Here is a 16,319-nt window from a genome sequence, read left to right on the forward strand (position 1 = left end):
CATCAACTTAGAAGAAGTTATGAAGCTATTAGAAATGATAGATCGCAGCAGATATCGATACCCACGTTTTGCTTCGTTATTTCCAATTTTGGATCATTGAAAAAATTTTACAGGTTTGTGATGTGGCTTTTCATTATGATGCTTCAGGGAAGTTTATTGGCATAAACTTTGGCAGAGTTGAAAAATGTACGTAGGTATTACATCGCTTTTTCATAAGGCCAATAAGAGATTTCATTTTGATATAAAAAAAAAACGAGTATATTTTAAGGAAAATCAATGGATGTTTATTTAATTGTAGAGAGAAAGGTAAGCAATACCTTCACGAATTTCATCTTTATGGTCTTTATCCTTCACGTGACTCCAATGCAAAAAGTCTAAAGGTGTTAAATCACAAGATGTCGGTAGCCAATTGTATTCATCTCTTCGAGAAATAACACGGCCAGATAATTTTATTAAAAAATTGCGATAGTTTCGTTGCTTGTGTGGCACATAGCAGCGTCTTGTTGAAAATAAACATCGTCCACATCAATATCTTTCAATTCTCGCCATAAAAAACTATTACTCATATAGCTGGTTAGCGCAATCCACTGACCATAACAGTTGCTCCAACCTCATTTTCGAATAAGTAAGATCGAATCACACCACCAGCCCAAAAACTGCACCAAACAGTGATACGCTGAGGACAGAGAGGTTTTTCAACCATTCTGGGATTTTCATAGCCCTAAATGTGCCAATTATGTTTATTAAAGTAGCCTCTGAGGTAAAAATGGGCCTTATCATTGAAGAGGATTCTTCTATGAAAATCCTGATCATTTTGATGCATTTCAAGGACCAAGACAGCGAAGAAACGATGTTGCTGGTGATCGACCGGCTGGAGTTCTTGTGATAACTGAACTTTAAGAGCCTCAAGACCTAAGTCTTCAGGCCAAAATACGGTGTTATGTCTTTGTGAAATGAATATTTCCCAAGATCGACGAGGAAAAGTGAAACCTGGGTTTTCGTCAACACTACGGGCCTCAGCAGCAATATCCTCAGTTATTCTCGAGCGACGCAAACGGGTTCTATTCACTAAATTACCCCAACAACTCAACTTTTTTCACCAGTTTCACCATTAACGGCTGAAAAGGTGCTTCACGACGATCCAAAAGTGCTTTAGGTTTGCGAACTGTGACTGCAAAATTGTCACCATTTTTGTAGCGAAATTTAACAATTTTAATGCGTGTTGAAGCGTGTATCTTTCCATCTTTAGTAATAGCGTAGTTTTCACTTGTTATATGTCAAAAGACGAAAGTTTCAAAAGCGACAGCTGCCCAGATAGCAGGCTATTCAAAATGAAACCTCTTATTGAAAAAGCATTTAGTAGAATTCAATCCACAATTTTGGAGGAACACCTAGCTATTATCACCATAAAATTATTGTATATAAAAAACTCTTTTTAATTTTAAGATAATAGCAATTTATGTGGGAATAACAAATCTTTGTTTATAATTAGTAGGTTTTATTCTTATTGATAATTAGCGAAAATGATATCATGAATCCAAAGCACAACAGTTTAATTGGATAATCACGAATGCAAAAAGTTCGAACAGTATTTTTTTCTAGTGGATCTTGGTTACCTTTGATTATGAGAGTTTTTTCATAGTAGTGAAGCATTATATGTCCAGTCCAGTCGTTAGAGAAACTCTACATGATTTTTCGCCTTGAGTGTCTACGTATTCATATTAGGGATTCAAGACTCGACTTGATATTCAAGCTACTTGACTTGAGTTTGACTTGAAATCAACTCAAGTTCTAGCCAAGTAGTAGTTTTTCAATGTCAAGTAAGGATTCACGGCTTGGATTGATATTCAAGCTATGTACTTGACTCAAGCTCAAGCCAAGTACCTTGAGCTTGACCTAAAACCAACTCAAGTTCAATTCAAGTCGTTTTCCAATGTTATGTCAAGTATTTATCTATTGAATAACATCACTTAACATTGAAAAACTACTACTTGACTTGAACTTGAGTTAATTTCAAGGCAAGCTCAAGTTATTTGGCTTGAGCTTGAGTCAAGTAGCTTGAATATCAAGCCAGGCCTTGAATCCCTAATGTCAAGTCAAGTATTCATTGATTAAGTACTTGACTTAACATTGAAAAACCACTACTTCACTTGAACTTGAGTTGCTTTCAAGTCAAGCTCAAGTCAAGCCATGAATACCTAATTCATATATATCTAATTCATTCGATTCCACAAAAATTCAATACCTAACATTAATTTTTCATTATTAATTTATTATTAACTCATTATTTTAGTATAAATTGGACCACCTTCTACTTCTGCTAATTCTCTGATTGTTCCCTAGCCATTCTAAGTGGCGTTCCGTGTCGAAATCCAGAAATCCTTTTCACCGATTTCAAAATAATACGCAACATCCTCGAAACCGATGGCCCCAGGTCATCTTTGGCCCATCACGTACCTATCTCGGTCTTTGTTCGCATGTCTTATGTGTGGAATTTGTTACAGGCAAGCCGTTCCATAGCCCGAAGCGGATACCTGTTCGTGGCCCCAGACTGGGACTTCTCCGTGCCGCTGAATCGGACCAAGGTAGGTACCTGGGGATCCTCTTCGAGGAACCCGTCAGATCTCGAGTGTGTGTCGACATGGTACTCTCTTCTAGATTCAGAAGTGCGTGAATTTGAAAACAATGAACTGAAGAAATTCGATACTTGCTTGTCTTATCTGGTGGAGAGGTTTTGGTTCGTGTTTTTGTTTCGAGAGGATAAAACGAGAAGCTGTTCACTTGTTCTTTTTTATTATTCGAAGAATTCCATTCGTGTTTTCATTGATTATGGATTAAAATTAGATATACTTGATAAAATTGGAATTCGATGATAGTTATTCTACTTCCACCTTTTTATTATTAAAATAACAATTGTTTCGCTACACCGTAGCTGCTTCATATTTTACATTTGCAATAAATGAATTATTAAAAATGGAGCTATCCCTTATATAGGTACATGTTATTAATAAGGGCTCCTGGAAATTCTAGCAATATGGTCTACATAAGATATTTGAAAGCGCCGAGTTGTTAATTTACACTTGATCGTTCAAATTTTATTTTCTCTATTTCAGTATCGTAATAAGTTCATTACAGCACTAAAAATAGTGTTGTAGTGAACTCATTACAGCATTGTTTTCAGTTATATTTTTCGTTTTGTGATTGTCTACACTGACTTCCGATCCCAACAAATTTCAACACACGTTAATTACCAATATAATATAATTTGGATATAGTGAAATATTTTGCAATATTATTCGCATTTTTCTTAATTCTGGTAATGTTAAATCGATTTCGTCAGACATAATTCACGAATTTAAAGCGTAATTATAAATTATTTCAAAATTCGAAACGTACGATTCAAATTGAAATTCCGTAATCTGTCAATTTTCGTAACAGTCACACCAACTCCGAAAATACAATACAAAAGTCACTAGGATGCAAAATCTAAATTTTTCATTGAATTTCGACAATATTTCACAAAACTTGACTGAAATAGAGAAAATATCGTCTAATACTTTGTTTTCTCGAAAGAATTGATGATATGGTATTTCTACAAAGCACTGATGTAATTCGAAAATATTCGCAATAAAATCCTAAAAAATCATTGAAAAAAAGGCAAAACTCTAATGTGAAAATTTTTAAAAGGACTAGTAAGGCATTTCTTTTCGACGAAAGTTGAAACTATTGTAATATTCCTAAATTCTATTGATCGTTTAATCATTCTCATAACATCGCACATTATTTTTGCCCTTATTCGCCTGGGAAAGTATTGACAAATCACGAGAAAGACACGTGGTGGTGTTCCCTCTTGAGGGGAATCCTTAGATGTTTTTTATTTCTAATCTGAACAGATCTTTCTGTTTGTGCAATATATAATCTTTGAAAATCATTAAAGGTTATGTTATGAAGACTTTCCAGCAAAAATTATTCTATATATTTCAATCCCTTATTAGAATTAGGACATAAGTTCATAATTTTGAAATTCTACGTACCGAAAATGAAAGTTATGGTTTAAACTTCCTAAAAGCTAGAGAAGTAAATAGACCCAATAAAATTGAAATGTTATTGAATGACCAAGTGGAAGTTAACAACTTCCCCCTCTTCAATATCTCTCTATACATCATTTATTGATGAAATTTCCAAGATTCCTTGTTAATAACATGTATGTACCTTCATATTCAATGGATAGTTTCATTTCAAAAAATCAGTTATTCACAATATAAAACCTGAAGGAGCTACTAAGTATGTAGCGAAACAATTGTTATTTAAATAATAAAAAAGTGGAAATGAAATAACTGTCATTCAATTTTGATTGAAAAGAATTTGAATGAAGAAAAGACTGAGTTAATCCAATATTTGAAAAATTTTTTTAAAATGAATCTACTGACCTGAGAGGATTTCAATAAATAGCAAAATATTTTTTATTCTGTCAAACAGCCTCTCGACGAAGTCTATGACATGAAGTTCACGTGCTGAACCTCTGACGCAACTTTTCCATGCAGTACCTACATGCATTGTTCATCGAGTGAATTCCTTATCCAACAACAATATAGGCGATACCGCCAATCAACTTCCAACCATACTTGCACAACGTGTACCTATCATTATTGGTGCCCAAATAATCATTAACTCATTACGTGAAAGGTGTCGTCAATCGAAACCTTCAGTAAACTTTACAAGTATTATAGGTGCCTCGAAATTTATCTAGCAATTAATCTATTAGCACACTGCTGAAACCGCCAAGTGGTGGTGGTGGAAAACATGCCACAAACACTGAAATAATGGTAATAAACGTGGTTAACAAATATCATCACATAAGGCTATTGTTAATGTATAATTAATGGCCACAACTAGAGGTATAATGCCCGAGTCGATAGCTTTATCTAGTCACGAATATCTCGGGATGTATGTTATGAAATGTCTTTCGCATTTATACCTATGTGCATACGTCTTCACTCACAAGAGCTCATCTGCTGGTTGTTGCTGGAAGCGTCATAATCTGTTTAATTTCGACATGTTTCTTCGATACTTATTTGGAATGCGAAGATCTCACGCAACTTTGATCGACCGATCAACGCTATGATTGAAGTTTAGTTGTTCAATCAATTGAAGTGTTTACGTGCCGAAAGAAAACTCAACGTTATAGGCAAGGTCTGTTTAGTCACTCGGGAATGAAATGAAGAGGCCAACACACTTTCCAGAAAAGAAGCACATTGGCCCAGAACCCTTCTGTGGTATAGGTAAAATTACCTATACAAGAAAGAGTTTCAGGAGAAGAGAAAACCCGAAAGAAAAACACTCTGGTGGAATCTTCCAGGGTTGGATCATTCCAAAAAGTTTCCCAGAAACTTTGGTACTTACTTACGTGCCGAAGAAAACTTAACGATATAGGCAAGGTCTGTTTAGTCTGGGTTGCTGATCACTTGAGAATCAAGGGAAATGAAAAGGCCAACAAACTTTCCAGAAAAAATGCACATGGACTCAAAACCTTTCTGTGGTATAGTATATCCGAAGTCACTTGAACTAGTCCATAAAAACGCTTGGCCAGATGTCTCTTTGTTGTAGCTACCGCGATCCGCTAAAAACTAGGGTTTATTTGAAAGTATTGTTAAGCAATAAATTCACTGGCCCCACAGGAATTTCTGGAAACTTGGGGCAGCCCTTGTATAATCGAAATATTCTGGCTTCCTCCAAGTGACTTAGGATATACTATACCTACAAGTATAGGAGAAGCGAAAAACCGAAAGAAAAAACACTCTGGTGGAATTTTCCTGGGTTGGGTCATTCCAAAATGTTTCCTCGAAACTTTGGTACTGCGAGATCTAAGAAGTATCTTGATAGAATATGCTACATCTCCTTACAGAGCATTGCCGCCTCAGGAACCACCTCATGAGAATGAGTCTAGCCGAAAATGACGAGAGCAGATTCTGCTGAACGTTCAGATCTTAGGATAGTCAAGTGCTTTGAAGACCAGGACTGACGATTAGATCGTATAGTCTACCTCCACCTCAAGACTGAAGATATCGACCTGATGATCGCCGCAACGTAGGAAAGGCGATCTACGAATCAACAGTTTTGATCAACATTACATTATATTACATTACACTCACATTTTAAGAGTCAATAAAGCAACAGTTTGTCGAAGTGTGTGTTGTATGTTATCAAAAAGTTGTGAAAATTTGAGATAATTTTTTCAGCTGTAACAATGAACATTTTCTCAAAACGACAGTAGCATCAAAAGATGCAATCGATCCGTTTATTGGTGCAGACAACAACCGAACAGCAATAAAATATTCCTAGAACCAATTGAATTCGATAATCTGCATCTTATTATGATTCCTTTCCACCGAGCTCTTGATTGGTTTCCGATAAAGCCTGAATGGATATACCCTTCAAGGTTGCAATAATAGTGCTTTTTGCCTCCTTCTGAATCGATTACCATCCCAGCTCATTCAATATTCGACACACTTCTCTCGAGAATGATTGCTCTGTCCCTGCATCATTGAATTTCTAATTGCGATTCTCGACGATATGTTGGTCGCTTTTTCAGGCTATTTAGGTACATTGATCGATGCATTCGATGAATGTATTCGATCTATTTCTGTTGAGATTCATTAACCCATTTGATTGGAGTCCTATGAGTTCGTGTATTGATGGAGAACTTTACTTACATAGATACGTACATTCACTATTATGACTAGAAAGTTCCGGGAATGACTTAATAAAACAAAAATTATTATTTATCCATGTTTATTGTTTGAAGTTTTTTCATAGTTGACATAGTATACTGCTGAAGTTGTAAAAATCATATTCAAATTCACATAAACTTTACGAGCGTTCAACGAACTTTTCGACAACAATATTGTCATCTTCCAGAAACTAAAGTTTTAGTTTTTCAAGAACATCCACAAAAATTTAACGAACGTTAAACACTTGTGAAAAAAGACTTGGCAATCACTTCTTCATTAGAGACAAATGTTTTTTTCCTGGAGCATTCTTTTGGAGTCTGCAAAAGTAAGTACCCACTTGGTACCAGATTTGGGTGGTCGAGCAGTTGGAAGCGCACATCGACAAGATACAGATACAGATGAGGATGTGACAAGGAGGATTTTCTTTGTGAACTTATTTTTTTGCATTCGAGGACGATTATCTTGATTTCTGCACTCAATAACGTTAGTCTGGGTTCCTGGTCACTCGGCTCGGAATCAAAGGAAATGAAGAGACCAACATACTTGTCAAAAAAGGAGAACATAGCCCAGAACATTTCTGTGGTATAGGTACTTACAATTAAGAGTTTCAGGAGAAGAAAAAATCGAAAGAGTAACACTATTGTGTAATCTTCCTGCGTTGGATTATTTCAAAAAGTTTCCTCAAAACTTTGGTACTGCGAGGTCTAAGAAGTATCTTGGTCTTATCTAGAATTTGCTTTACCTTCTCACAGAGCATTGCCGCTGTAGGAACAACCTCATGAAAATGAGTCTAACCGAAAACGACGAGTGTAGATTCTGCTGATTATACGTTCAGATCTTCGAATGGTCAAGTGACTGGTCAGGACTGTCGATTAGATATGATTGTCGCGTCGTTTACTGATAGACTCATTCTCATGAGTTGCTTTCTGAGGCGACAATTCCTTGTAAGGAATCTAGTGAGGAGGTGTATCATATTCTTGCTAAGATCCAGAAGCTTTTTAGATCTCGCAGTATCAAAGAAACTTTTTCGAATGATCCAATCCGACAAGATTTTGCTAAATTGTTTATTTTTCATTTATTTCATTCCACTGAAACTTTGTAGAAGGTACATTTAACTATATCACAGAAAGTTCTAGGCCAATGAGAAGAGTTTTTGCCTCTTTCACTGGCAAGAGGGGGTCATTCACAATTGAATTGTGCTAGAAAAGAAAATATGGTATAGCATTTGATTTCCAATTTCATTCAAATAATTTTTATAGTTTTCGAGGAGAAAAACTTTGTATGACTCTGTCTGTAGCAGCTCATGGAAGCTGTACCTATATGTTCAACAAGGTATTCATAGCTGGTGTCGAATAAGAAGGGTCTATTCTGAACCGAGACTCCCATTGTACCACTCATCTCAACCAGTGGAATAGCCACCTGACCGGAAACGTACATCTTCAACAACCTCTTGATTTTCGTTTCTCTCTCCCTCTCCCATCGCACTGAACAATTAATACCGTATGTTCAAAGCGTGATTCGGCGTTCTCCCGCGTCTCACCGAACAAGAGGTGATCTCACCCTCTTCTGCGCGCTGCCACATCAGATAAACGATGGAGAATCGGCCAGCCGAAGGTCATACTTATTCATCAGCACATTCATATCTCCTCGTATTGATTATGTCCGAGACTCGTTCTCTACACACATAAAATATCCCGCATTATCGGGAATGGCAGATAATCTCTTACGCTGCCGCGCCAGCATTTGTCATTGAATTTATAATTGTCGCTCTCTTTTTCTTCTCAATTCACTCTTCGCCGCTCGGCCGTGAGGCAATCTCTGAATTCGATCGTGTACGGGAGCCAATTCGTCCATTATGTCCTCCCTTTATCACACAAGGACCAATTCGGGCTGCCGTCTTTACAATTCGGACGATAGCGGAAGATTCCGAGACCATCGAGTTCTCCGTTATGTCTTCTTCATTATGCGGTGGAATTTGGTCTGGGCTTAGACGCTGTTGACGCTAATGAAAGGGGTTACGCTGAGGTATCACCTGCGATCGGTTGTAATTCTCAATTGGGATTTTAAGAAGATTCTTGTTAGCTTATAGCCGCTTTTAGTTTTGGTGTTATACGAGATTTCAAGAAAATTTTGAGTAACTATTTTGGTTTAGCTTCACTTCATAAAAAACTGGAGAAAACATCTGTTGTTGAAGATTTGATTGAAATGAAATATTGTAATTAGATGTGAAATAACAAAGTCAGACTTCTCTTACGTATCGATAGCGTCATCAGAACCAAAGAAAATTCAAATATTGAATATATTCAGAAAATATATTCTCCTCATTCATTCGTTCCTCATTTTTATACATTATACATTTCGCTAGGAAAGATCGAAAAAGGTATAAAATCAAGCGGAAGACCCATAAATACCATACCAGATTATATGTATAGCTTAAGAACCAAGAAGTGTCCCAAAAACTTCCTTGCTTCTATTGGCCCTATAGACGCCAATTGTGATCACCTCTTCGAGAAATAACATGGCCAGGAATCTTTTCTTGCAAAATTGTTATTGTTTCGTTGCTGGCGAGGCACATAGCGCCGTCTTGTTGAAAATAAACGTCGTCCACTTTAATATCTCCCAATTCTGGCCATAAAAAATCATTAATCATAGCTCGGTAGTGCAATCCATTAACCATAACACTTGCATCATCCTCATTTTCCAATAAGTAAGATTCAATCAGACCACCAGCCCAAAAACCCCACCAAACAGTAACACGTTGAGAATGGAGAGAGTTTGTAATAAACATTCTTGGATTTTCTGAGCCCTTGATGCGACAAGGTAGCCTTCTAGTTGTGAAAACTCTATGACAGCAGGTTTTTCGAGTTTACCCGCGGCAAAACTTGAAAACTATTTTCATGAAAGATCACAATATCTTTGAAAACAAGTAATTGTGGTCTCATGAAATAGTCTGGTCAAATACCATTCAGGCATTTAATTTTTCCTGTGAAAAGAATCGAAAAAACAAAATGCAAAGTAATATTTTTTTTAACATAAAGCATTCGTGCAGGTGCAAAATTCTACTCGGATTTTTGTTGCCACCAGCGCTAATGATTTTTGTTAAAATATTACTTGGCAACGTGTTTTTTCGATTTTTATCGGAAAAATTGGATGCCCTTATGCCCTTACGAAAATTATTTCGATGCATTTCAAGGACCCAATCAGCAACTTGGTGATCGGCCGGTTTGAGTTCTTGTGTTAACTAAACTTCAAACGACTTAAGACAAAGAATATGTCTTCATGCAGAATATGTCATTTATGGAAAGCCTAATTGCCAAGATCGACGAGGAATCGACAAACACTACGAGCTACAGCAGCAATATTCTCAGTTGTTCTTGAACGGCGCACGGTTTCGAATCTTCACATCACTTATTTGTCCCAACAGCTCAAATTTTTCCACCAGCTTCACTATTGCCGGCTGAGAAGTTGCTTCACAACCCAAAGCCCAAAAGGGCTTTAGTTTCGCGAACAGTGGCTGCAAAATGTTCACCATTTTGTAGTGAATTCTAACGATTTCAGGACATTGTTGAAACGTGTATCGTGTCATTTTTAGTAATAGCGTAGTTTTTACTTGTCGACTATTGAAATATGACAGTTTCAAAAGTGACAGTAGTCCACATAACGGGCTATTTAAATTGAAACTTCTTATTGGAAAACCTTGTATTATAAATTTTTCATTCTCTCTTGGTTCACATTATCCATTTTCGTGTACGAAACATTATCCGTTTCCCCGTTGACCCAGTACTCAAAATATCCTCAATCTCTCAAAACAAATCCGACAGATCTTAATGCCTCGGTTCAGGATAAAGAAGATTTATGTTAATTGTTCATTAAAGGCGAGGTCTCGAGAATATGAAATGAGATAGAGGTTACAGTAACAAATGGGATGTGCAGCACATAATACTCTGTATAATGCTTATTATTATGTGTGGGGGAATACCGTTGCGAAATTTTATATTGAAATGCAAAAGAGCCTCGTAGATCATTATAATTATTACTAGGAACTCGACTCTTAATTAGTTCGAATGTAGACCGCATTTGTAGGCACCCGATAGAAGATGGATTGTGGATGCCGAGAAGAATGATGCAGAACGTGTTCGCGGAATGATTTCGCTCATACGAAAACAGGATTTCGAACACGAGCGCTGAATTTTTCAGCGCAATTTGCCAGCAAATTCACGGTGCGGTGAATCATCTTCATCGAATGGATGTTTGGCGCCAATTGATACGTCGTTTTCGGGGAATTCGTGAGTAACAAACTCTGCAGAGGTCGTGTTTCGTTTTGTGAATGGCTAATAGGATTTTTAGATCTCTTGGTAATCCATGTCGTGGTCCGGATTTCACAGCCCCGTTTCAATGACATATGTCTAACCGAACTGTCATCCGAAGCGTCATTTGTTTAGGTTAGACTGAGAAGAATTTTTACTCAAATGAATGGAATATAATGACAGACCATAGAATATAAAATATTATTGTTCTATACTCAAAGTTCACGACAAGAGCGTAGAAATGGGGGGATACTGGGGGTAATTACACGGTGTTCCTAAATTGGAGATACAAATGAAAATGACAGATTTCCGGATCCTTTCAAGAAAAAAAGTCCTATAATATGAGTCCCCAAAAATTTTGTTTTGAGATACATGTGTTAAAGTTCAAGTTTTTTTTCGTATAACCTTCCCTTCACAAGATATTTAATATGAATTGGCCATATATATTCCAGTTTAAAGTTTTCACCATGTGATATGCTAATTTTGAATGCAAATCTACAGGGTGATATATTTTCTGGAAAGATGCCTGCTTCCTTCCTCCAAAACTATATTTTGGTGAATGGCTGTTAGTTTAGAAAAATGTAGAAAAAAAACCCTGGTCCAGTACTACACTTTTTGGTTTGTTATAGTTTTGTCGTATCTGCTATCGATTTCGAGAAATAATCTCTAGTAATCCTCAGGAAAATCCAAATTATTATAAAGATCCAGCTAGTAAGCTCTAATGAATACATTAATTTTAAGTTTTGGTATTTATTTACCTAATCAGTAGCGAAGATTAATAAATATTTGATAAACTGTACGACACACTAGAAACAACCTGTATATTGAAAGCAAAGCGTATGTGGGCTCATATTCATGAAACTTTTTTTTCTGAAAATTATCCAAGTAATTTCTCATTTTCCTTCGTAACTCTAATTTGATAACACCCAGTATAAGGTAAGAACAACAGAATTAGTAACAACAAAAATTATTTCGAGTAATTCGGTTCAAACTTCATCATCAAACTTCTTTTTCTAACATTGCAGATATAAATAAAAGTTATCGTCAAAAATTTTTTTTCGATTATCCCTCCCCAAGAAAAAAAGATTTACGCCCTTGGTTCACAAGAGTCGCGAATTGAGAGAAATGTCAAATGTAAACGATGTATGCGCCATCTGAAACAGACCGCGATCTCTCGAAATCAAGTAGGTATAAATCTGAAAAATCTCCCGTTTAGTCTGAAAGTTTTACAGGTATAAGTAGACACACCAGGTTTTCTATGCATCTTAGGTTAGACTAAGATGTCTAAAATCTGGTGTATTCACTGATTAGATTTTGTTTGAGATAATTCTTCCCCTTTTTTCCTTAAGGTGGCGCTACACAAAGGATTGACCAATCAACGGCATTCATTTGTTCTGTCAAAAGTCGTTGATCTTGTTATTATTGTCGATTTAACCTCCAAACACGAATTTGACAGAAAGACGACTTGAGCGCCATAGGAAATAATGCGGAAATCAAGTGAAGAGGTAACAATATCATTATAAAATCCAAGAAGGCGGTCCCTTCAAGAATTGTCACTTAAATCTTAAGGTTTTTCATGATTGAATGCCCTCACCAGTGTTTTAGACATCATAGGTTAGACATTCAACAATATGGATTGTTGATCTTTTGATTGATTGGGGGGAAATTAATATACGCTTCAAGATCTTTCTCTTAATAACGCATCGCCTAAGTGTACACCAATCTTTAAGAACTCCGTGTTGTAAATTTTAATATTGGTTCATTGTCTCTTATAGTAGAGTAATCATTGAACTAACAGTAACGTTGTGGTCTGCATCATCTCTGAAGTAGTATGGACCAACTATTCTTCCAGACCATAAAGCACGCCAAACTGTGAAATTTTATAGATGTAACGGTTTCAGAATGAAACCTTCTGCTTGATCAACAATAATAATTCTATTAATCTTTTTATGTACCCATTCATTCTTCTAGAAATGAGCCACCGGTTAACAAAACGTTATGGTGAACATAATAGTGAACATTGATAAATGACGAATCAGTGTCATCAACGTTCAACTCTAATGAAATATAGAGATAAAGTCTTATCAAAGTAACTTGATCAGCACGGAGTTATATTAGATATACAAGGTTTTACCGAGTTTCAAGTAGTGAGGTGATTGAAAGTTCATCTCATTTCAATCATTCGGAATATTAGCCTTTTCGAACATTGATCAAGTTTTATTGCCTTGGTATTAGAAGGGTCGAGAGCCTTATCATAGAAACAAATTATTACGAAGATCTCTGCAAAATCATTCCAAAGACCTCATTGAAATCCAAAAAGCCATCCATATCGAGATTCAACATCCTAAGCACTCCAAAGTGATAGTCACTAAGAAACAATACCACCTGCAGGCTCAGAATATATATTCGTTTCAGCCTCGTCACATATCAATCTGACTATATCTCAGATTAGATGATAAAGATGATAGCGATTGGCATTAATCGTAAATAGTCGGTCATATTTAAATGCGACCTTGGAAGGCTTGGATGAGTACATCTCGAGTCAGACATGACATTCTGTAGCCCTAGAATGGTGTAGTCTCGCCATGGCTCTGTTCTTGGGCTCTTATTCTTCTGCCTATTCATCTATTTTTGTTTCTTTAAATAGGATGAGAATAGATTAAACATTGTCTTCTTGTTTCCTGGGAAATATATCAGTCTTATGACAGAAAGAAATTAAAACAACTGTAAAAGGGGACATCGAAGTCATTTGCAAAACCATTTCAAAGACCTCATTTATATTCAAACAGCCATCCATATTGAGATTCAACGTCTTAAACACTCGAAAGTGATGGCCACTAAGAAACAATACCACCTGCAGGCTTAGAAGATATATTCGTGTCAGTCTCGTCACATATCAATCTGGCCATATCTCAGGATAGATGATAAAGATAATAGCAGTTGGCATGAATCGTAAATAGTCGGACATATTTGAATGCGATCATGGGAGGCTGGGATGAGTTCATCTCGAGTGCCGGGACAGGCGTGACATTCTACAGCCCAAGAATGGCGTAGTCTCGCCAAACCCAACGATGGATCGGTGCCTTCATGGCTCTGTTCGTGGGCTCTTAATTTTCTGACTATTCATCTACTTTTGTTTCATCATCTAATTTTTTTTGTTTCAACTTTATACTCGTGCCAGATACAAAGTTGAGCATAGATTCAACATTGTCTTCTTGTTTCCTGAGAAATATATCAGTCTTATGACAGAAATAAATCAAAACAATTGTAAAAGATGACATCTAAGTTATCTGCAAAACCATTCCAAAGACCTCATTTATATTCAAACAGCCTTCCATATTGAGATTCAACGTCTTAAGCACTCGAAAGTGATGGCCACTAAGAAACAATACCACATGCAGACCCAGAAGATATATTCGTGTCAGTCTCGTCACATATCAATCTGGCCATATTTCAGGATATATGATAAAGATAATAGCAGTTGACATGACTCGTAAATAGTTGGACATATTTGAATGAGATCATGAGAGGCTGGGATGAGTTCATCTCGAGTGCCTGTTCAGGCTTGACATTCTGCAGCCCAAGAATGGCGTATTCCGGCCAAACCTTACGATGGATCAGTGCCTTCATGGCTCTGTTCATGGGCTCTTATTCTTCTGTCCTTTCATCTATTTTTATTTCATTAGATTAGTTTTCTTGTTTTAACTTCATACTCGTGCCATAGTTCGAATAATGTCTTCTTGTTTCCTGAGAAATATATCAGTCTTATGACAGAAAGAAATTAAAACAACTGTAAAAGGTGACATCGAAGTTATCTGCAAAACCATTCCAAAGACCTCATTGATATTCAAACATCCATCCATATTGAGATTCAACGTCTTAAGCACTCGAAAGTGATGGCCACTAAGAAACAATACCACCTGCAGTTGGCATGAATCGTAAATAGTCGGACATATTTGAATGCGATCATGGGAGGCTAGGATGAGTTCATCTTGAGTGCCGGGTCAGACGTGACATTCTGCAGCCCAAGAATGGCGTAGTCTCGCCAAACCCAACGGTGGATCGGTGTCTTCATGTTCATGGGCTCTTATTCTTCTCCCTATTCATCTATTTTTGTTTCATTGGCTTAGTTTTCTTGTATATACTTCATACTCGTGTCAGATACAAGGTCGAGCATAGATTAAACATTGTCTTCTTGTTTCCTGAGAAATATATCAGCCTTAAGACAGAAAGAAATTATGACATCTGTAAGAGGTGACATCTAAGACCTCTGCAAATCCATTCCAAAGACCTCATTTATATTCAAACAGCCATCCATATTGAAATTCAACGTCTTAAGCACTCGAAAGTGATGGCCACTAAGAAACAATACCACCTGCGGGCTTAGAAGATATATTCGTGTCAGTCTCGTCACATATCAATCTGGCCATATCTCAGGATAGATGATAAAGATAATAGCAGTTGGCATGAATCGTAAATAGTCGGACATAGTTGAATGTGATCATGCGTGACATTCTGCAGCCCAAGAATGGCCTAGTCTCGCCAAACCCAACGGTGGATCGGTGTCTTCATGGCTCTGTTCATGGGCTCTTATTCTTCTGCCTATACATCTATTTTTGTTTCATTAGCTTAGTTTTCTTGTTTCAACTTCGTATTTGTGTCAGATACAAGGTCGAGCATAGATTGAACATTGTCTTCTTGTTTCCTGAGAAATATATCAGTCTTATGACAGAAAGGAATTAGAACAACTGTAAAAAGTGACATCGAAAACTCTGCAAAACAATTCCAAAGGCCTCATATATATTCAAACAGCCATCCATATGGAGATTCAACGTCTTAAACACTCGAAAGTGATGGCCACTAAGAAACAATACCACCTGCAGGCTCAGAAGATATATTCGTGTCAGTCTCGTCACATATCAATCTGGCCATATCTCAGGATAGATGATAAAGATAATAGCAGTTGGCATGAATCGTAAATAGTCGGACATAGTTGAATGTGATCATGCGTGACATTCTGCAGCCCAAGAATGGCCTAGTCTCGCCAAACCCAACGGTGGATCGGTGCCTTCATGGCTCTGTTCATGGGCTCTTATTCTTCTGCCTATTCATCTATTTATTTTATTAGATTAGTTTTCCTGTTTCAACTTCATACTTGTATCAGATACAAGGATGAGAATAGATTAAACATTGTCTTCTTGTTTCCTGAGAAATATATCAGTCTTATGACAGAAAGAAATTAAAACAACTGTAAAAGGTGACATCGAAGTCATTTGCAAAA

General features: G+C 36.7%; 1 protein-coding gene across 1 annotated transcript in view; it reads left to right on the forward strand.

Annotated features, from left to right (window-relative positions):
* The window catches only part of LOC123678337 (protein outspread), a 202,995-nt gene that overhangs the window by 45,451 nt on the left and 141,225 nt on the right, over positions 1-16,319 (forward strand). The window contains exon 2 of the mRNA XM_045615319.1: positions 2,505-2,585. Coding sequence (XP_045471275.1) covers positions 2,505-2,585 — 81 coding nt within the window. The remainder of the gene's footprint in view (positions 1-2,504; positions 2,586-16,319) is intronic.

Source organism: Harmonia axyridis, chromosome 4 (assembly GCF_914767665.1).
Source record: "Harmonia axyridis chromosome 4, icHarAxyr1.1, whole genome shotgun sequence".
Lineage (NCBI taxonomy): Eukaryota > Metazoa > Arthropoda > Insecta > Coleoptera > Coccinellidae > Harmonia > Harmonia axyridis.